The 22,632-nt window shown below is 42.9% G+C and overlaps 1 protein-coding gene across 2 annotated transcripts in view; it reads right to left on the reverse strand.

The window, feature by feature from the left end:
* nrbp2b (nuclear receptor binding protein 2b) overlaps positions 1–22,632 on the reverse strand; it is a 31,412-nt gene that overhangs the window by 2,732 nt on the left and 6,048 nt on the right. Inside the window, exons 2-16 of one of the 2 annotated variants that reach the window (XM_079360935.1) lie at positions 6,032–6,154; positions 4,957–5,058; positions 4,759–4,848; positions 4,358–4,398; positions 4,164–4,258; positions 3,986–4,009; positions 3,790–3,876; positions 2,863–2,918; positions 2,685–2,780; positions 2,297–2,429; positions 1,767–1,869; positions 1,609–1,659; positions 1,277–1,412; positions 627–701; positions 455–518 (exon numbers count right to left, since the gene is read on the reverse strand). In XM_079360935.1, the coding sequence (XP_079217061.1) occupies positions 455–518; positions 627–701; positions 1,277–1,412; positions 1,609–1,659; positions 1,767–1,869; positions 2,297–2,429; positions 2,685–2,780; positions 2,863–2,918; positions 3,790–3,876; positions 3,986–4,009; positions 4,164–4,258; positions 4,358–4,398; positions 4,759–4,848; positions 4,957–5,058; positions 6,032–6,154 (1,276 nt within the window). The remainder of the gene's footprint in view (positions 1–454; positions 519–626; positions 702–1,276; positions 1,413–1,608; positions 1,660–1,766; positions 1,870–2,296; positions 2,430–2,684; positions 2,781–2,862; positions 2,919–3,789; positions 3,877–3,985; positions 4,010–4,163; positions 4,259–4,357; positions 4,399–4,758; positions 4,849–4,956; positions 5,059–6,031; positions 6,155–22,632) is intronic. The other variant, XM_079360936.1, reaches the window with a different exon arrangement.

Consider the following 22,632-nt stretch of genomic DNA (forward strand, 5'->3'; position numbering starts at 1 on the left):
TGGTGGACACTGTAGCTTCAGTGTTTAGCCAGCTCTGCATGTGGTGGACACTGTAGCTTCAGTGTTTAGCCAGCTCTGCATGTGGTGGACACTGTAGCTTCAGTGTTTAGCCAGCTCTGCATGTGGTGGACACTGTAGCTTCAGTGTTTAGCCAGCTCTGCATGTGGTGGACACTGTAGCTTCAGTGTTTAGCCAGCTCTGCATGGGTCTGTAAAGCTTTCTGCGTTCTAACCTCTCTCCATGTTTCAAAAGCATCTCCAACATTGATCCTAGTTTGAGCAGCTTTCTGCTGCTGGAGCTTATTAGAAACATGCAGAGGCTTTTTAGCTCGGGTACAATCACTTCTATCTGAAGCAGTTCCACTGCCCGCTTCCATCGCTGCAACACCTGTTGACCTGATAACTGCTCTCATATCATTAAGAAAAATGTGGAGTAATGCACGTCTTATTCTTACTCGGAAGGATGTCACAACTGAGCTGCCTGTGAAGTTTGTCCTCCATCTTCAGAAACAAAGAGAGCTGCGGAGAGATCACAAACAGTCGTGTTAAAAACAGGGTTCGTTCATAACGACCACTGTCATACGATCGAGCCCAGCAGAAGAGTTTAAACTAAAATGGGCAAAGTACCTGCAGTACTGTGTGACTCACATGAGTTTTGGTCCCTTCGTCATTTGACTCCAGATTACAGTGCATCTGGACAACCTGAAGACACAACAGAGACGGATATTTTACATAAACAACTTATTTCACACATGTTTGACAAACACGTCTAAAAATGATAATAAAAAAAACCCAATGAAGGTTTGTAATGTGTTAACTACATGGACACGTTACCCACTCCAGCATCACATAATCATTTATATAAAATATTAGACGTGTGTAAACGAACAGATAGAGGATGTAAAGACCCCCTTCACACATACACCGTCTCTCCCTCTGATTCCCGTCTCTGTCCACTTTCCTATTCCTCCAATAAAGCACAAAAAAAGCACAAAATTAAATCTTAAAAAAATATATATATATATAAGAACTGAATCTCCCCCTTTTAATATTACTGAGTTGTTTTTCACGGTCGGACTGGAGGAACAGGAAGCAGAGTATGACGCTTTATAGGACGTCTCAGAAGTCACAGTGACGCTAACTCAGCAGCTGAAACAAGAATATGAAGCAGCTTTGTGAAGCTCATTTCAATCCTGCAGCAGTGTTTCATACGCCATAACCTCTGCGCACCTGCTCGCTGGCTGTCTGCAGCTCATCCAAAAAAATTAAAGTTAAACCTTTCTTGTTTCCGTCTCCTGGGGTTCAGGTGTCGGCGTTTTGACCGTCTCCACTTGCTCCTGAGACAGCGAGAGCGCTCGGGGGACGGGATGGGGCCGAGACGAGGCAAAGTTCATCAAAGGGTAAATCCCGTTCCTGAAACACGAGAGAGAGAGAGAGGGGGGGGGGGGGGGGGGGGGGGGGATAAAGAGAGAGAGAGGGAGAGAGAGGCGGGGGGAGAAAGAGAGAGAGGGAGAGAGAGAGAGAAATAAAGAGAGCGAGAGAGGATATTATGTTGAACTTGGTGCGTGCTGTTGATTCACAATGATTAATATCACGTTGTTTAACTTACTTGACATCTTCCAGAAACTTGTCGAGTTCTAAAGGCGACACGTGGGAATATCTACAGGACGCCAAGACACACAAAGACAGAGAGCATGAAGAGGTCTGTGGCCGACATGTTTCAGGAGATCCAAAGTTACTGTGTGAGGAACTCGTGCGTGATTTTACTTGAGCTGGACTCCCGGTCTGTCTTCGTGTTTGATCTCCGCCATGACAGCGTTGGGGTCGAAGGATTTGGTTTTCTCCTCCACGCAGTTTTCTGGAAGCAAGTCTACAGAATTGGACATTAGGTGACGTATTTAATATATATGTAATGTATAAATGTTTTGTACCATGACAATGTATTTAACTGTGGAAAAGAATGAACCATTCTAACCATTAAAAAGTCACAATTTTAACAAACCCATCTTTACAAAATCATCTTAATCTGCTGGACATCATCCCCAAAATCCATGTTTATCACGATAAGGATCGTATCGTGATACAGTGGAAAAATTACAACCATGCAATTCAGTCACAAAAAAATAAATCATTTGTATTTGTTTTTGTAGCATCCAGAGAATCATTGATTTTAATGCAGAACTTCAATAAACAGAAACTCTTCGTGCTGTTTCTCAAACGGCTTCACAGGGACATAATGTAAGAGAGACGGAGCGACCTCGCTGTGGTCTGCTGGAGTGTGGAGGTGAGAAACTCACACTGGTTGTTGATGAGGCAGTGGGCGGCGAGCAGTTTGAGGGAGTGGACCTCGAACAGGACTCGATGGAAGAGAAGGTCGTGAGCTGTGGGACGGAGCTTGGCTTCCTGACGCAAACAGGACTGAGTGAACTCCTGCAGAAAAGCAACAAGAGACTGAGTCCAGCGTGTGGCTGAATGACGTCTACTGAGCATCTCTGGATTTGCACCTTTGCATGTGTAAATTAAAAAAAAAAAAAAAAGTCTCTGCATGAGGTGAGAAATAAACCCAGGAGCAAGGTGGTGTATGTAGGCGTGTGTTAACAGAGGAATAATGTGGGACAGTGGGTCTTTATCTCCTCCGTCGTACCGCTCTGTTTATTTAGGACATGAAGTATTTTTGACACTCACTCTCATGAGAGGATCTTCCAGAGATTGACCTGCATTGATGATGGCCTCCTTGGACACGGCGGTATCTCCGTTGGCCTGGATCTCTAAAACCGCCATCTGCGGAGGGGCAAATTATTCCGTTCACACAATCACACGTTGAAAGACAAAGTGGGAGAATTTACACGTCGGTTTCTCTCACCTCGAGAGCACAGATGCCGAAGGAGAAAATGTCTATGGCGTAATCATCCTCACCGGCTGCAAACGGAGAAGGAGACGCAGAAAGGACGTGAGACACACGGCAAGAAGAAGAAGAGTCGGGGAAAAGATGAAAAGGAGCCATCGTTAAGTCTTTGCAGTGGATCAGCTTTACATGGCACCAAAGGGCAGCTCAAGTATTCTCACTTTTTTAAAAACATTCATGTGTTTGAGGCTTATTTGTTTTACTGGGGCTCCAATAATCCTGACTTCTACCTCATTATTTCTCAAACATAAAAATCTGTAAGAAAGGACTTAAACTAATAACATGCATTGGTGTGCGTTACTCTCTGTATTTGACCAATCACAGACGGCTAAAGCTCCTGTGGGAAACTTTGGTTTGCATCGACTATGGCGCCCCTTGTGGACAACACTGTCCATCTCATCGATTTGTTGATTCGTCATTTGTTTTCTAACCAAAACAATCTCACACTGCTTTCTTTTCTTGAATTTCCCTCGGGATCAATAAAGTATCTATCTATCTATCTATCTATCTATCTATCTATCTATCTATCTATCTATCTATCTATCTATCTATCTATCTATCTTTAAAAGTCAGATGTATCACGACTCGAGGATCTATGATGTGGAAAATCTGCTCCAGCAGCTGCCGTCAATAATTTCTTCTGACACCTACCCACCGCAGCAAATTATATAAATAATCTGCCAAGTCGCTGATGGTATGATTTGCTTTTTTTTGATTATTCAGAGGCATGAGGATTAAGTTTGGACTAATTTATAAATCAGATAAAAAATCCTCACAGGAGCTTTAAACACTAAGGTGGGAGCGGCAGGCTTTTCACTCGGCTCAGTTAAAAAAGAAAGAAAGAAGACTTTGAAAGCAACACACTGAAAGCTGAATCAAATTTACCTCCATATTCCGGAGCGAAAAAATGCAGATTCCTCTGCTCATCGCGATGTTGCCTCCCTTTACCGTGCACGCTGGCATCTGGAAACACTGAGTACAAAGAGACAGAAAACACGGGCAGCTCAGCCTGGAATAAAACGACCTGCGGATAATGACACTGATCACGACAACGTCCACCACAATGTTATCCAGTTCTTACCATTTACAAAAAGCCGATGCCAAACTGTGGAAAGAAAATTAAGCATAATTGAGATTGCGTTACGTTAAACTGCAGGGGTGAAAATGTAATCTAGAAAGCCACAACACTCCTCCACAGTCTGCAACATGAGGGGCAAAAACCAGCTGTAGTAACACAAAAAGCCCAGCAGGGAGCAGACCTGAGCCGATCTTGATGAGGCCGTTGTGCTGGATGAAGATGGTGTCGCAAGTCAGGTTGCCGTGGATTATCGGTGGGTCACAGGAGTGCAGGTAGCTGCCAGAAAAAAGCATGAAACACCTGCTTAATGTGGACGAAAGTGACGACAGATAATCTGTCATGATTATAATCCTGGGGGAAGGAATCAATCAGTACCTGAGGGCGGAGAGAATCTGGGTGCACCATCTCTTCCAGGCCTAAAATATGGTGCAACAGAGCAACATGATTCCTCTTAGGACACAAATGTACCTCCACTGAGGCCATGGGAGATTATATATATACACAGGGGTGTCACATGAAACCTCAGGACTGTTATTGCATCTGTTACTTGATATTTAGAGTTCTGCATTATCGAAGGAAATCAGCAGAAACAGGAAAGACAAGAAGAGATTTAAAAAAAATGTGAGGATAATACATATGGTGAGGAAGACTAAGCCATTAGCACTGTCTGGTTACATAATCTCTAATCCTGCGGGAATATGGATGTGAATGAGGATCTGACTGCAGTACTCTGAGCTACCACCACAGAACAGACGGAGTGTGACCCAAACACCGACCTTCACATTCATCGTCTTGTGGTTCTTCTTCGTTTTCTTCAGAAACTGTTTGAGGCTGCCCGACGACATGTACTCCGTGATGAAGATGACCTGCGGGACACAGGCGGAGGGGCGAGTTCGGTTTATTCAGGAAGGATGGGAATGAGGCGGAAAGAAAAAATTTAAAAAAAGAAAAGGAGTAAAAAGTCGATGTCGTACTCGCGCCTGGGTCTCCTTCATGTCCAGCCAGTATTTGTGAAACTTGACGATGTTCGGGTGTTCGACCTGCATCAGGTTCTCAAACATCTCCTTGATCTTTTCCTAAAAAACACAGAAGAAGAAAAAAAAAAAAACACGTCAGAGGAAGTTCTCATCTTTCCATCACGGATTGTAAAAAATTCAGATTACATAGTTTACATAAGCAAAACTACATTTCTGTTGGGCAGTGGGCCCATCAGAGAATAAACCTTCATAGAGGCAAATAAGGTGGTGAACAAACACATCTGGAATGACCTACACACGGAAAAGGTCTTTCAATAAATGTCTCACATAAAAGTTTGTGTGGATTATAATGCTGCCTGTCGCAGGGTTGTCACAATACCAGATTTTCAAATGTCACTATCATCCTTGTAAAAAATAAATAAATAAAATAAAATCAATGTTTAAAAAACCCCAAAACTGTTTCAATTCCGCAGCAACAAAAAATAAAGTCCAACTGCAACTTTCAGCAGGCATGCATAAACCGAAATATTGTCAAAATATTAGTGAAGTTTAAAAAGTCCTCTTTCTGTCCACTGTACAGAAGCTGAAGTCATCCAAGCGGGCGGCTCAGGTTCCCGCCTCTCTCTCTCTCTCTCTCTCCAGTTTAGACTCTCTACTGTCAAACATCTCAACGCATATGAAGCCTTTTTTTGTTCTGCACGCGCTCAAGTCAGTTTACTGTTTTTACTCGAAACAACAATCAAAGTTAAACCATTGAGAAAGGAACGTCATCGTTGAGCATTTCAAATCAAGGTCCTGGTGTTTGGAAAACATGGCAGAATATGTTGCAGCTCTTAAGCAAACAAAAATACAACGAGACAAAAAAAGCTGGAGTGATGTAAAAAAAAAAAAAAAAAAGATTTATCCATTATTTGTCTCTGATGAGCCGAGACAACTGGATTAAAACAAATCTCATTTCAAATCTGCTCAGCTGCAGACAAAACCATCAAAGGAGGATTCGATTGCAATGGCCATTATTGTTTTATTTCGTCTCCCTCCGTGGTCCCATCTCTACGATAACATCTCACTTTACCTCCTGCGCTTTGAAGACTTTCTTGTCCGAGAAGAGAACCTCGTTCCACACCACCTCCACGCCTTCCTCCGTGTCCATGGCCAGAGACGCACTTTCCACGCCGGGGACATTACCTTGGCTGACCTGCAGGGGGCGGACACGTACACAGAGAGAACTCAGGTTAACCACAACAGTCTTATTTATTTATTCTTATTTGAGCTCCAAACAGGAAGCATGAGCCAAAAGAGGTTTACACCCAAAGTAAGAGGGCAGAGTTGGCTGATAATTATCTGTGGTATCATGAAAGAAACAAATAAGCACGAAAAAAGGAGAAATAAATAAAGAGGAGTTAGGCCGGCCCAGCTGTGAAGCAGCAAGGCGTTTACAGAAACACAGATAACACACACACGGTCTAAAATGACTACAAGTCACCTCTTTGCAACGAAAATATCTTCTAAATAATCCATTTTAGGAATCTGACAACAACATTAATGAAAAGTTGAATCTACTCTCTGAGGCCTCGTGTCTGTTTAAAAGCCATTCACACATGAGAAGACGTCACTTTGGACTGATGGGAGCTCGTTCCCTGGACTGCTGCTTTTTTAATAACGTGTTGGCAGCCAACGTCGACATAATGATGAAAACAAGCGGAGCGACAGGAGGAGCAGCCGCCGGCGTGAAAAGAGAGAAAGCGACGGATTAGTGGGAGAAGTGAGAGACAGAGGGATGAAGAGAGGACTACAGGGAAGTGAAGTGAAGAGGCACCGTCTTTAATCTGACAGAGGAAGACAGCTCGAGGCTGCAGCAGCAGTTTTCTAAATTGAGGGGGTGGGGGGGGGTTTTCATCAAAGGATATTGCTCACTCAGCGAGGTTCACCTGATTTCACCTCCTGATACTAAAAAAAAAAAAAAGGTTCAAAGTCTGTTGCTGGTTTGACATCGATCCTTATCACCTCACATGTAGTGAAAGAAACGGTGAATCGGCACAATTTACAAATCAAGACAATCTCTTAAACAAACTTTTTACTCGTGTCACACTGAAATCTGACAATGCAGCACAAAGTCCTCATCAGTCCACGGACCTGATGTGACCTCTCTAGGATCCCCTGACGACGATCAATAAAGTAATCCCTTTTAAAGCTACAGGAGATCCTGGTCTCAATCTGCCAAATTAAAATATCCTCATTAGAGGTGAAACGACTGTTTATAAGAGGCAGAACTATTTTCACCAGACTCCAAGAAAAATAGCTTGATGTTGAATTTGAGAGCTTTTATTGTTCTTGCTGCAGAAATCCACTTAAACTCTGCAGAAGCCTCTTCTCTTAAAATGCAGTTATGTTTCACTACATTTGTCTATTTTCTGGGAGGTGACGGTGGCCCAGTGGTTGGAGCGTGCAGTCCTTCGAGACGGGTGATTCAAATACGACTTTTGGCACGCCGCTCCCCACTCTCTCTCTCTCTTCCTCATTTTCAACACAGGAAGTTGTGGCTTGGGTTCAACAGGTTAAAGTCATTTGAAAAACAGACCATAAAATCTGTTTCCCACAGCTCCACCATAAATCTGAAACATATTACTGTTTTTAAAACCCGAGCTGCTTTTATTTCCCGTTGTTTAATCTAATATAAACACAGCTCATCCACTTCGGATCCTCGGCTCTCATGGGAGTCCGAATGCTCATCATTCATCGCAGATAAATGTCAAATTTGGAGGATTAAGGCATCAGGGTGAATAAGCAGCTCTCTGTGATCACCGTCATCATCCTGTCTGTGGTCTGTAAACGTCAGCTGGCGTCTCAGCTGGGAACACACATGCAGCTTGATGACAGGGTTGTGACTGAACCACTATTATTTACCCCTTAATTACTACTTCTTACAGCTTAAGGCCAGTGACCAGTGAGGCACTCTACAGAGCTCCACTTGTGCCACGCTTTATGACTTCATCTGTCGAGGATCGGGAATGAATGGAGTTTAAAAAAAATAAATAAATAAAACGTCTTTCTGTATCCGGCTGGCTGCACAGGAGGAGGCTCACAAACACACAAAAAACAACAACAACCGCAAGAGCCGACGATTAATATTCTGATTTTATTCTGTGCCGGTGACGTTTTCTTGAAATTCGACAGCCTGAAGGAAAAACAGAAAAAAACATCCCTGATGTGTTTTAGGTCAGTGTGAGTTTTTTTTTTTGTATTGCAGCTGTGAAGCTCACTGCAGGCGACGATAAGACGTTTAATCCCACTTTACACTCGCTCAACAAAAGGTGATAATCTGATTAAAAAGGTATTACAGAGCTCAATCCTCATGCAGGCTGAGGTGATTCCTGCACATCCATATCTACCACGAGGAAATGTCTGACCCCTCCCCCCCCGTTGTTTATTTTCCGCCTGATGTTGGGAAACACTCGAGTCCCCAGTCCCAGCGTCCACGTCCCAGGGGCATGTTGCACGGTCGCGGTAGTGTGAGACTCGTACACAGCACACACATGCTCGCCTGTGATTGGCTGGTTGAAGGGAGGTGGGTTTAGGGTGTGGAGAGGGATTGAGGGAGAGACTTCTATTCTGCTGTTTGTTTGCTCTACATCTGAGGCGGGTTAAACTGGATCCTCTCGTTACCGCCACATGTATACACGCTCCATGTTTTCCTGAGCTCACTCACACGATTCTGTGAGCTGAACACAATACTTCTGTTTGGAAACTAATGCTTGAGCTCCTGGGAGAAGCTTTGAGCTGCTTCTGAAAATAACAGACAGAAAGGAAACAAGATCATCTCATTTCTGAGAGAAGATCTTCTGCCAAACGGACGGTCACAGTGAGTGATACGTTTCACTGTTAAAGGAGGAATGTGCAACTTTTTTTTAATCCAGTAGATGTCGCCCTCGAGCACCAGCATGAAACCAAAATAAACTGCTTTTTTTTGGCCACGCCTCCACCACACTAAAGCCTTCGCTCTCCTGCAGAGCGGCGATCGAGTACTCCGAGTGAAATCCACAATATGTTAACAGAAACGTCACTTTGCAATGACTAAAAAAAATAAAAAATGCACACTGTATATTACTCTAAATGAAGTTATGGCACATTTTCACGCTGTAAAAGGGAAGAGCTCAATATTTGGTTGTATTTCTGCCGTCCTCTAAAATCCTTCCAAGAATTCTGCCACACAAATTTTAGTCATTTAAAAACATTAAAAATCTTTTATTTTTTTAAATTTCAAAATAAAAGCACGTTTCGTTTCAAACATCAAGTAAAATACCCACGGCTGAAGGTGAAGAAAAAAAAGAAAAATAACAGCTGAATCATTTTGTATTTTTAAATGCAAAATTAAGATTTCAAACACGATTAATCACAACTATTGAAGTTATAAAACCTGATACCAACGAGTGTAGACTTTAATCTTAACTTTCCAAATCATTCCTCTTTAACATGGGTCGGACCTTTTTTGTTTTTTATTCAAAGTGACTTTTTGGGCCTTTTTTGGGCTGGAGGGAGGAGAGAGCGAGGGATGACACACAGGAAAGGAACAGATCAGATTCAACTGTCGCCTCGACCTGACCGCTGAGGCTATCGGCGCTCCGACACTGGTCAGACCTTCAGTGTTTACGGTTTCATTGACCAGACTCAGAGGAGGATCTCTTACATGTCGATTAAGGCCGATGATTTTACCACATAAAGAGAGAAGGTGACGAGTCAGCCGGAGAAAGGATGAGCCGAGTCAGTATAGTACAGTATAGAGCAGCTCTTTCACTCCGCAGAGGCTTCTTAAATGAAAGCGCGTCTTTGTCTCAGACTGTGTGTGGGTCCAAACCTCGCTGTGACAAAGGAGCTTCGTCTCCCACACGTCAGCTTCTCGCCTCATACCTCCACGATGAGCGGATACGCTGCACCACATTAATATTTCATAAGTAGATTCTGTACAGCAAAAGGCTTCACCCAGCAGTCTGAAACCTGCACCACATACTTGCTAAGTGTCTGTACTGTATGTAAATGAGCTCAGGCTTCTTTCTCAGATTTTTCCTCCTGGCATCAAAGACGATCAAAGAGATGAAACTCGGTGTCGATGCTGAAATTCACCCGAAACCGTCACCGTGTTTGATAGAGTTAATCAATATGACTGAATACAGCAGTTAATAAATTATTTTACTCTCCAGCATCGTGTTTGGATTGAGCTGGTATCAAATGATAAATACTCAACAAATGATACATCCATCTATAAATGGTAGAATAATTCATTTATACACAAGCACACGGTGACGTTGAAGAGTATTTCTTGACCGAGGACTGAAATGTGTTTGGACGAACTTTGAATCTACAAGGACGACGCTGCATGGACATCTGACTCTCCTCTGTCGAGGTTGATTACATTTAAATGGCTTATCTTCTCCAACAGAGCTCGACAATATTGTTGTGTACATATGGGCTCTGCATTCTGTTTGTCATGCGTGTGTCTTGATTGGTTCTCAGTCTCGTATCTGTATTCTCACTAAAATATTTTCCAGGGTTTTGAGGTTGTTCACAGTGTTTGTCTTCATAATGTTACCATCTGAACTTATTTTAGAAAAACAAACAAATTCAGTTTCAGATGATCATTTTCATCTAGATGAGGACTTTTTAATTATCCATGTAAAAGTTTAAACCACCTTTCAGTTACACAAACATGATGATTAAAAATCAAAGCAAAGTGAACAACCAGCTGCTTTTGTAAATTGTCGGCCTTGAAATACTGACCGTTTGCTGACCTGCACCGTCTCTCACATTTCTCTCCCTCTCTCTCTCTCGCCCCAGGATGTCACATGTGCAACACACAATCAGGTCAGCGTCTCGGACATTATGTGTGCATTTGTGTGTGTGTGTATGTTTGCTCAGCGCGAGATGGCACCAGCCGGCGTGACGAGTCGAGCGTGGGACAGAAAATGTGCAAATCAACCATCTTCTTTTCCCTGTTCGATGAAAGTCGACTTTAATCATCGGGAAAAAAATAATAATTGAGAGGACTTTTTTCTCGGATGAATTCTCTGCACGTGTCACATTATCTGAGTAAAACCGCAGCCCGGACCTCAACATTTCAGCTCAACGTCTTTTTAAGGACGAGCAAGGTCATAGCAAGACGGATTAGCACCCATCACATCGCACTTTTTCATTTTCTCCAAGAGCCTTTAAAGCTCCCCTCTTAGAGGAATGTAGGACGGCGAGGTGGGCTCGCAGAGCCGAGCTGCAAAAGAAAAAAAAAAACAGGACACGATGAAGACAAAACAGGGAAAAGGAGGTGGGGGGGAAAAAAAGGAAAAGTTGATGTCCTGATGTGTTGCAAAATTTGACCTATTTAAACTACTCGGATAAAATCAAATAAATCGTGCTGACAAAACCGTCTTTTACAAAAGGCTGTCAACCTTGATCGAGGCTATATTTAAACGATTTAAAAAAGCATTATGATGACAAAAGATTCCATTTTCTGTGGATGTCTTTCAAATAAAGAGCATTTGGTTTTGCAGCACTCTCAGCTGTGTTTCAGCCTGTACCAGCGCTAAAGGATTACACTGTCCATGCTGTCCTTGCTGCCTTTGTCACAGGGACAAAGACGCAGATTTATAAGGCCGGCGGGAGAGAGACAGCAACACCACAGCTGCATTCAAGAAGTGAAAAGCTGCACAGACTGGGATGTGATAAGCATGGGAAGTGTTTGGCAGCCACATTAAAACACAGATTTGAGCTGGTTCCAGTGATCCAGAGATGAAGCTTTGACCTGACGTCTACCTGCAGGACACGGGGAGTGTCACACTTCTGAATGAGAGGGCAGACATTTACATGTCAGGCCGCGGGTAACTTCGTGGCTAGCGCCCGATGTAAGGAGGCTATAGTCCTCCAAGCTAGCGACACAGGTTCGAATCCTGGCAGTGTCCACCTTCCCGCATGTCATTTACTAAACAAGCCTAAAAATACATTTAAAAATACCCAACAACAACAACAAGAGTAAACGTGGCTCAGATTATTCCATGCAAGAATCAAATGAGTCTGCAAACTCGTCCATTTGTACCGCCCCTCTGAGCCTTCATTTCAGTGAGCTGGAACCCTACACACACACACACACACACACACACACACACACACACACACACACACACACACACACACACACACACACACACACACACACACACACACACACACACACACACACACACACACACACACACACACACACACACACACACACACACACACACACACACACACACACACACACACACACACACACACACACACACACACACACACACACACACACACACACACACACACACACACCTGTGTTCATGCAGCACAAGGTCAGGGTCATTTTATCTGCATACCTGAAGTATATCTACTAATTTCTCTGCTCAACCCGAGAAGACGAAGAAGATAAGAAGTGATAGCGGACACTTTAACGACACATTTACTTGACTTTGCTCAGAGTGTTACAAGTCGAGAAAACAGAAGCTTAGTGACAATTTATCAACGTTGATCTTGATTCGTTTGATCGCTCTCTCTCTCTCTCTCTCTCTCTCTATGTTAAGCTACTGTGAACTCACAAGTGGTCTGTGTGTTTTTCTGTTGAGTAGTATGTGAACAAGTGCCTTGGCTCAGAGTCGGGACTATCAGGAAAATTGGCCTTCATCAAAGAAAAAAAGTGAACTTTCTTCTCGCAGCCACCTGGCTCTGTGTTTGCCTCAGCTCTACGAGGAGTGAAAAAAAATCTGGCTGTGTTATCACCTCATTATTCTTTCTGTGGTGCTCCCTCTCTAATAGACACTGCATTAATCACAGGTCACAGCACTTCTGATTACCTGCTGGGAACCTTGCTCTCTCATAAGCTGACCTTCCTAAAGCACAAAAGGCAATGCAACAAAGGCTGAAGGATTTTTTTTTTCTTTGTAAGATGTGAAAAGGTTTTAAATTGCACGGTTTTGTTTTATCCTTTCACATGTATTGTGGTATATCTTTAAATCCTAAACATCCTTGGCTGCTCAAAAAAAATGCAATTAAACCTGCACAATGGTGAACTGAGCGTTTCAACATTTTCTGGAGTTTGGTGCATGTCTTAAAAGGAGCTGTGTTGTTTTCTGTGTCCTGTTGTCAGAATCTTCTTCTCTTACCTTTTATCCACTTTATTGATAGTGATCTCGAGAGCAGTCAAAGACACAGACGGATTTCGAGTACAGCAAACACTACTCTGTGGGCGTTCAGGGTTAACAAGGCTGACCTGTTGTTCATGTCACTTCTAATGAAGCAAACAGACCTTAGATGGAAAGTGGGTCGCTGTCTTGTTGGAATCCTTCCGAGTAAACAAGGCTCTGAAATTGGTTTGTGAAACGCAAATAAACCTCGAGATTAACTTTTAATTGTCAGGCAGAATCATCTGTGTTAATCAGAAAGGATGCTTTAAATTTGACTCGGGTTTGAAGCATCGAGTGAGTTGATGCCACATTGAATCATAAAAATCTTTTCTTGCAGCAGCAGCTACAAAATGCAGAACATTTCCTTCTGAGGCTGCAGCAATCAGCCTGATTCAGTAGTTCTACAGCTAACGCAGAGTTAAAGATTCATGCCAAGTCATACGTAACTGTAAAAAATCTGTATGAATCATCAAAGGTTTGACTCTTGATTGATGTTACAGCTGCCGGCAGCACTCACTTTTCATGTCACATTCACAGGCAGTGAATAACACAAACGCCTCTGTGCCACTGCCGTCAAGTAAAGTAACCTTTTTCTCTATGACTGACATCCTACTCATACTTCTGAATGAACTATCCTTTCCAGAAAGTTTTTTTTTTTTTTAGAACAGGAAAGTGCCCTTTAAAAGGCTGCCAAGGTCCCGGTCTGCGACTCTCTGCAGACTCTCTGACTCTTATCGAGCAAGGCTACCGGATTTCCCACGATAAAAACAACAAGCTTGCTCACAAGCTTTGAGCCCTTTGCGCATAATTTCCGTCAGTCTGTGGTCAGCAGTGGAATGTAACTCAGTGCTTCTCTCACACACATGACAGTGTATTGTTGATGCGTGTTCAAGATTTCAGTGAGATTGCATCGTATGAATGTCTCTTACTTCTAGTCTCATACACATGAATTAGACTGACAAAGCAACTCGTAAACAAGAACCTTTTTAAAGTTTGTTTGGCCTCCACCCTCCCTTCAGGGAAATAAGCTGTCTGGCTCTTCAGCTGGTAAATAGGAGGCTGAAAGCAGGTTCAACAGAGTTTTTCAGCTGTAATTGTCTTTTACTTCATAATGAAGCAGCAACAAGTGCATCGAGGCCGAACAAAAACTGTAACACTGCAGCCATAACTAACAAATAAAACGACTGACTTAAAGATGCTGTGATGCCACATAACCCGTATAGGTGTGTTTTTTACATTAATGAAGGCGGTGTAATGTAACATGGCATATCGGAGTCGCTAACATGGCTCAATGTAATATGGAGTAGCTAACAGTGTAATATAACATGGAGTAGCTAACATGGAGTAGCTAACATGGTGTAACGTAACAACGAGACGCTAACATGGAGTAGCTAACATGGTGTAACGTAACAACGAGAAGCTAACATGGAGAAGCTAACATGGTGTAACGTAACAACGAGAAGCTAACATGGAGTAGCTAACATGGTGTAACGTAAAAACGAGAAGCTAACTTGGAGAAGCTAACATGGTGTAACGTAACAACGAGAAGCTAACATGGAGTAGCTAACATGGTGTAACGTAAAAACGAGAAGCTAACTTGGAGAAGCTAACATGGTGTAACGTAACAACGAGAAGCTAACATGGAGTAGCTAACATGGTGTAACGTAAAAACGAGAAGCTAACTTGGAGAAGCTAACATGGTGTAACGTAACAACGAGAAGCTAACATGGAGGAGCTAACATGGTGTAACGTAACAACGAGAAGCTAACATGGAGGAGCTAACATGGTGTAACGTAAAAACGAGAAGCTAACTTGGAGAAGCTGACATGGTGTAACGTAACAACGAGAAGCTAACATGGAGGAGCTAACATGGTGTAACGTAACAACGAGAAGCTAACTTGGAGAAGATAACATGGTGTAACGTAACAACGAGATGCTAACATAGAGTAGCTAACATGGTGTAACGTAAAACATGGGGTTACATAATCTTGCGTAATAACATTCAATAACATAATGTAACTCAGTGCAATGTAATGACATTTTCAAAAGATAATGCAACGTGAAAAGCAAACACTGTGTTGTGAAATATACGTCGGCATGTTATCCATAGACCATCATACTGAATACTCCTCCACTGTCTGCAGTGTTAGATGAAGGCAGCAGCTGGTTATGTTTTGATCTGAGATATTTAGATTGAAGTAAGACTATTGGATTGAGCCTCGTAATTTACTGGCAACAGAAATGCTGTTTGATTGGATTTGAAGCCCTTGATGACGTAAATACAAGTTTATAGAGTTTCAGTCCTTTGGTCTTGGGCTGACATTGGGAGGAGGCTTTCTGTCTGATTCACTTAGGCTGAGAAGTCCAAACTGGCCCTCTGCTTTGGTTTTCACCGACAAACTCACTCACACTCACTCACAAACCTTTGGAACACAAGAGCGACTCAAAGAGTGGCTCACTTTATAAAACAAGCAAGGAGTGTTTTGCATTCGATCTTTTTTTATTCCTGAATGCTTGAGTTCTTGGAGAAACCGCAGCAGTTCTAATCAAGCTGTAAAAAAAAAAAAAAAAAAAAAAAAGACCTATGTGTTGGCTTGGACAAGCCCGCCCCCTTTTCCTGTTACTCTAAAAAACATGTGCTATTGGTCATGTTCCTGGAGAGGCTTAACAGTGTCTGGCAGAGTCCCCCTGAGTATTTAAGTTCTCCATAAAGTGGGGTAATTTCTGCCCACTGTATTACCCAATCCATGCTCGTAAACCCACACACACTGCTTGCTTCATCACTACTACAAACCCAGAGGAAAAGATATGTGTTAAACGAGCTCTGTGGGCCGCAACCCCCTCCTCTGTGACCAGCAGAGTTTACTGCAGTACAACTTACCAGCAAGCAATAGAGGTGTTTTAGGGTAAAACCTAAAAGACTTGGCCAATGGTGCAAAGGCTTACAGGGTGTTTAACACAGTAGCTGTCCAGCAACAGTTAAAAGCTTTGTGTTAGCGCAGTTAGTGGTGTGCTCATGCATGTTGAGACACATTAGCTCTTCCATTACTGGAAGCAGGAGCATTCATGTTGAGAATGCAAGTAGAAGTTTCTCTCTCTCTGTAATGTGTTTTTGTTTATCAGGTTCGATGAGTCAAGCGGCTGATTCGAGCTTGTAAACAGAGTAAGTGTATGGAAAGCAGATATGGACGAGATGTCAGGGCAGAGAAGAGTTGTGGTTATCATGTGGCGTTTATCTCACAGGGGGGATTAAGCCCAGTAGTGAGAGTCAACCTGAGCTGGCTCCTCAGCGCGTGCTCAAACAAAAGCCCCGTTGGCAGACGTGCATGGAGGCGGCGAGCTGCTTTTTGTGCCCCGTTACTGTTACGTAACTTTAAAGACAAAGCTCAATGGATGGGTCTATGAATGCACAGCATGGGGGGGTTGGGGTCTGTTTATCTAACCTTCACCTACCTGTCAACAGCCAGGGTTGTCGTCGGCAGAGTTTTAATAACATTAGGTGTTATTGGATGTAACCGTTCCTTAAGAACCGCCCACAGGGGCGCTACACAACCATTACACACACTGAAGGGCTTTTCAGAAATGCTAAAGTCACATGAACTGGTCAGCATTTGGTAAAGCAACCACAGAATTAATAAAACATGAAAGTTATGAGTTATGATGCCAAACAATTGCGGCCGCCATATTGGAAATGTTATCTAGCCAAACTTTGGGGAGTCTACAAACAGGCCAAGAGCAAAGACTGTCTACACATCAGCTCAGTGTCAGCGACGTCACCTCGTGATTTCTGAAGCATTGTATTGAAGCTCTGTTGGAAATACAGTCTCAAACGTCTAACTTACGATCAGAACAAATGAGTTATTAAAATAATTCAGCCATGTGCAATTTGTGCCAAAAAGAAATGAGCTATTCCGACTATGTTCATTATTTGACAAAAGCCATAAACATGTTTATTCAGCTGTAAAATTTAAAGGATGTGTATTGGACTAGAGCCCCTAGTGGACACTCTAGGAGCTGCAGCTTTTTGCACTTCTGTATTGGCTTAATTGTTCATGCTGGTGGACACAAAGGGGGAAGTTATGGCAGGCTTAATTTCAGGTCCTTTTATTCGGAGAAAAAGCTCCAGAGGACACGACCTACACTCCACATATCAGCTGATCATCGTCCCTGACCCTCGCCTTTCACTGCAGGGTGCAGGCTTTTAGCCATCAGCGTCATATTTAATTCATCAGACATCTTCCTGGCTGATGGCTGGACCTTTAATTCAACCGTGACTCCTGCATGAGAGTAACCTGCTTCACTTCCAGCAACGTGAACAACTCGGACGCATTCAAATTCTGAATGCAAATGAGGTCGCATCTTCCACACACAGCGACCGCAGCAGATTTATGAGAGGGTGGAAATCTGATTACAGCCTGTGAAGCAGGAGCAACATATTCTTTCATGTCAGGAGAAGAGCTTCAGGTATACAGTGTGAGGCCTCCGACAGCAGCGATGGTAATTAGGACGTGATGTTTTTTTTGTTCCTCTTTGATTTGATTATTTCATGCAGGACTGTTTGTTCCTGCAGCATATTCCTTCTCATACCACCACAGAGACATGAGATTACCACCCCAGCTGAGACTGCACAATCTCTTTCTTTTTTTTCTTTCAGCATTTGCACAAGTGTTGAAGTTATTTATTACAGCTTTCCAGCTTTTATTGCCGAGTGTGTCTTAAGGGGAGGGACAACAAAATCTGATTTGAAACAACATATGCATAACAGACTCCAGGGTTATCGTAACTTCCTTCCATGGATAGGAGATGTTTTTATGAAACATGCCTGTTTGTTTGAAAGTTAGACTGTGCAGGAGTTTATATTTAAGTTTTCGCTCTTCTACACACCTGTCTTGTTAAGTGGATTTTTTTTTTTCTAATTTAAATCCACGTTAACATAATAAAAACAAACCTGATTATCTGCTTTTTCAGATAGTTTGTTCTATGGTGTGATAAGAGGTAAGATGTGATACGATTAATTAAATCAAAGCCACTGTGAGGAGTTTCAGTTCTCTTCCACGAAGTCGCATGTCACTGCCACCATTTTTTACACACACACACACACACACACACACACTCACACATAAATCAATATTTGGTTTCAAAGGTCAAGATACAAGCTGCTGTTGTTGACGTTCAGCTGCACACTCAGATTTAATATCAGATAGTCAACGAAGAGAGGAAAGCTCTCTGAAGGCGTCTGTGTATATGAACCTTTTTGTAGTTTATTGATAGTTAAAACACTGCAGGCTGTAAGCAGGCCTTATGCAACCGATCCCCACCTGCCAGCAACAGCAAGGATCCCTCTTTGTTGAATGTTTGTAGAGCTGATAGTCATGCACACTGTTCTCTGATCAAAGTGATAACAGCAGGACTGCTGTGAGGAGGTGGAGAACCGTCGACCTGTTAACGCTCACATTCAAAACAACAACCAGACCAGAACTTCACTCTCGGCGACTGCGCTGCCTTTCAGCAGGCCTCAGAGTCGATGGGAATCAGGCAGCACTCAGACACTGAGAGGCTTCAGGGAGCCTTATTAAAGGCTTCACATTACAATACAAGACAGGAAGTAGCCTCAGTCTGAGACTATTATTATAACCCTCCAGTGTGTGCATCACAATCTCAAGGCTATATTTCCAAAAGTCTGCATGTGTACAGGGAAATTCCACTGCTTGTATCCATTGTTTTATGTTTTCATGATATTAATATAGGACACATAGGACATAAGGCAAAACAGATTCACACGCATCTAAAGACTGCTCTAACTTAAAGCATCATAAGTCCTGATGCAACACACAATTCAATCTTTCCTTTTTTTTTTATTATCAAATAAAGAAAAGAAGCTTTAAGAAGTGTTCACATTTTCACAGAAGCCCAAATAAAAAAAAAAAAGATCTAAGAAAGGAAACACTGGAAATGTGAGCCTAAATGAAAAATAAATCTTTTGCAGCAAAAAGCACCTGCAGGCAGACGATATGCGGGCCCGAGACAAACTTCCTCAAGTGGACAGTAAATTAGATATCGCATCAGTCACCAGATGCTCGGCGGTCCTCACCCCCTTCCACTTTAGCTCGGGGTGAATTTTAATGAACTTCACCAGCTGCGTTTATAATGTGCATAAAACCAGGCTGAAAAATGCAGCTGCTTCTGTTCACACTTAATATGTGGAAATGTTCAGCAGTGTTTAACCCACACTTCCCTCATTTCTTATTATAATATGAAGTATTTAAGAGTTTCCTCATCTTGGTGGAAGGACTGTTGGGTCTAATATTTGTTTGTTTTTTTCTACAAAGGATTTCTTTCTCGAGTCTGTTCAGACGTTCAGTACAATAGTCTGGCTTGTCTCGCCGAGGCTCTTCAAAAATCTGAGACGGAAGCGGAAAAGAAGTATTTGTGATCGAGCTCCATTGTTTCTGTTCTGGAAAGATCTGGTTGCGATGTAACCGGGTCTACATTTAGCTGGTTATCCCGAGAAAGAGCAAGAAAAATAAAAAAGCTTTTCAAGTTCAGCGTCTGAATTGTTGAGGCTCCAACAGCAGATGCTGACAGATGTGGACAGATGAACAACGATGGAAATGTGCAGTTTAAATAATGCAAATCACACTTTGAAAAATGAATGTTATTAAACGTATTTAGACACTTTTAAATAGCCATTTATAAAAAAAAGATTACTCGAGGAAAAGGCCTTCTTCCAAAGATCTCGCGGCCTCCGGGAGGAGCATGCTTGAGTAGGTGTGAGACATTTCTCTGAGGCCGACACGTCATGTGACGCAAACTGCTCGGACAGCTCAGCGAAGGCCCGCAGCGGACATGTCAGCCATTCCTAGAGGATTCCTTTTCATGCCAGCTTTCCCCATCTGTCCGTCCGACTGGCAGAAAATCCGGGGAGCTCCATTTCACTCAGCCTGGAGTGGAAAACGCTGACTGAGACCGCTCTCTGTGGATCCTGTCTGATCTGGCGACCCCGAGAGGGCTAGAAAGAGCAGCTCAGATGTCACAACCAGGTGACAGGATCACTCATGATCACTTGACCCTGATACTTTAACATCAAGGGAGCCAAACTTCAAAATGTTCCTCAGCTGAAGAGCTCCTATCAGTTGACAAAACAATGCAGAGGATCTGACACAGGAGTTCTTTTGTTTCTGTACATACAGGATCAGAGTTTCAGGATCTGAGTAATCCAGCACACGCTGCGTTCGTTCAGACAGCTCAATGCATTTAAAACATTGGAATGAAGAGCGTGTTTCACATAGTGGCTTCCTCAGGCTCGCTCGCCTCTTAAAATCAGCGTCACATGTGGGGTTACGAGACTTTTCCATGTCACCAGGTGGCGATCATTACAGAGCATCTGACTGTAATCAAATTCAGATTGATCCCCAGTTCTTGCAAAGAAAGGTCCGCTTGTCATTACAAACGTGATATTTTCAGCAAAGCTACAACGGCGCGAGAACACACACGAGTCAATATCAGGTTTTAAAGTCAGTCTGAGATTCATTAAAAAAAACAATAAAAACTACGAATTCAAGATTCAAAGTTTCAACTGACTGTTAGAGATCCTTAAAGAGATGGGGACGTTCCTCTAATTTAATCACAGCATGTCATGGTATGGAACTAAGCGGATACATCAGACTTCAGATTATGTGTAGAAATCACAGCGTGGCTCATGTCACGATATAAACAAATCATTTATATAACGCAAGCAAGCAGCAAACAAAACTGAAGCCAATGATGAAGTGTGAAATCCTGCAGTTAGTTGAGGACGGCTATAGGAACACAGGAAGTCACATAGACACCCCATTCATAAAAGCAGAAGCAGAAATTAACATGTTTGCAGCCTGGTACAAAAAAACCGAAACAGATCTAATTAGATATTGTCCTAACAGGCTGGATTTATTCATTATTTAATGAATGATACACGTTATCTATAGTTGGGCGTGTATTGACTTGATTGACAGTCGGGCACGATGATGTTCAGCTGGTTAGATCGACTCAAAGTCAGTCTGAGACAGCATTTCCAGCATGGCGGCAGCTGCCGACGAGCCTCCAGCGCCCCCTGCAGGAACAGACTCAGACTACGTCCATTACGGCTTACAGGTCTGTCATGATTGCGCGACAATCATTCAACGATAAATCACATCATCCGATTAAACGGAGAAAATAAAATGCCTCTGAAAAGACAAAGAGCAGGATTCTTGTAATGCGGCGCTCCAGTTTGTTGACACGGCTCGTCTTTGTGCCGAGTGGGAGAAAAATTCCACATCTCTCCGCGAAAAAACAAGTTTATGTAAGCGTTAATCCTATTCGGCTGTTTGTGCTCAGGGTCTCTCTAATCTTATGTTTATATCTTTAAGGGGAAAACTGAATTCAGTTACTTGAAGGACACAAATGACCTGATTAAGGGGATTTCATTGAAAGTGCATGGTGGACACGAGTTTGCAATTTGAGGCTATAAAAGTGATCAACAGGCATTACTGATCTACTTAGCTCCATAAAGGTCAGACTGAGGGCATGCTGACTTTTAAAAACAGGACTCTCGCTTTAAAATTTTAGCCTTCTCCTCCTCCTCCTCCTCCTCCTCCTCCTCCTCCTCCTCCGCTCACAGTCAATAAAGTTTGTTTGGCAGCTGCAGCTTCCAAACTTCCTCACAATCACAATCTGATGATAACAGAGTGCTTAAAAGAGCAGACATTTCCTTCAGGCCATTAGCGAGCTGGAGGTTACTGAAAGCCTCCTTGGCTGGAAGCCGACAGTTGAATTATCAGCAGCTAAAGGCCGTATTTGTGTGCTACAGTTTGCCAATGCTGCTAAATGGTGTTTTGTACAAACAAGCCTCCTCCATGCGAGCCGGGTTGCCTTTGAAAAAAGCAGCAGAAAACATTCAAAGATCCTCTCCTCTCTTTGTGTTCACAAAACACTGAAGACAAACACTCACTCGTACCGACAACACGACGCGACGCCACTCATGTGCAACGTCGCTCTCAACAACATGGCCGCCGACTGAGCGCTGCATCGTGAACACTGACGGCTGTAAAACAGGAAGCTGAAAGTAGCATGCTACCGGTCGGGCCCAGACTGTAACACACAGGGCGTCATCACGGACGAGCAGGTTCAGAACAGCGTTGTTAAATCATTCACGAGTCCGGAGAAGGTGCAGCTGAAGGTCTCTATTCTTTCCACGGAGAAAGACGAGTTCAACTGGAATAACGTTCAAGCAGCAGTCAGGTGACTGCAGCGGCTCACCTCTTGTTCGAGATGCACACGTCCACCTTTTTTTATCAGTTCTGAACCGAACCGTATACGTACACATACAGGTGCTGATTCTGAGTCTTCAACATAAATAATTACGACTGTTATTGTTGCTGTTGGTATAATGTGTCAGCTTACACAAATACAAACAGGAAAGAGCAGCAACAACTGTCAGGTTTTTCAAAATAAACCT

The sequence above is a fragment of the Symphodus melops genome, assembly GCF_947650265.1.
Source record: "Symphodus melops genome assembly, chromosome: 14".
NCBI classification, from domain to species: domain Eukaryota; kingdom Metazoa; phylum Chordata; class Actinopteri; order Labriformes; family Labridae; genus Symphodus; species Symphodus melops.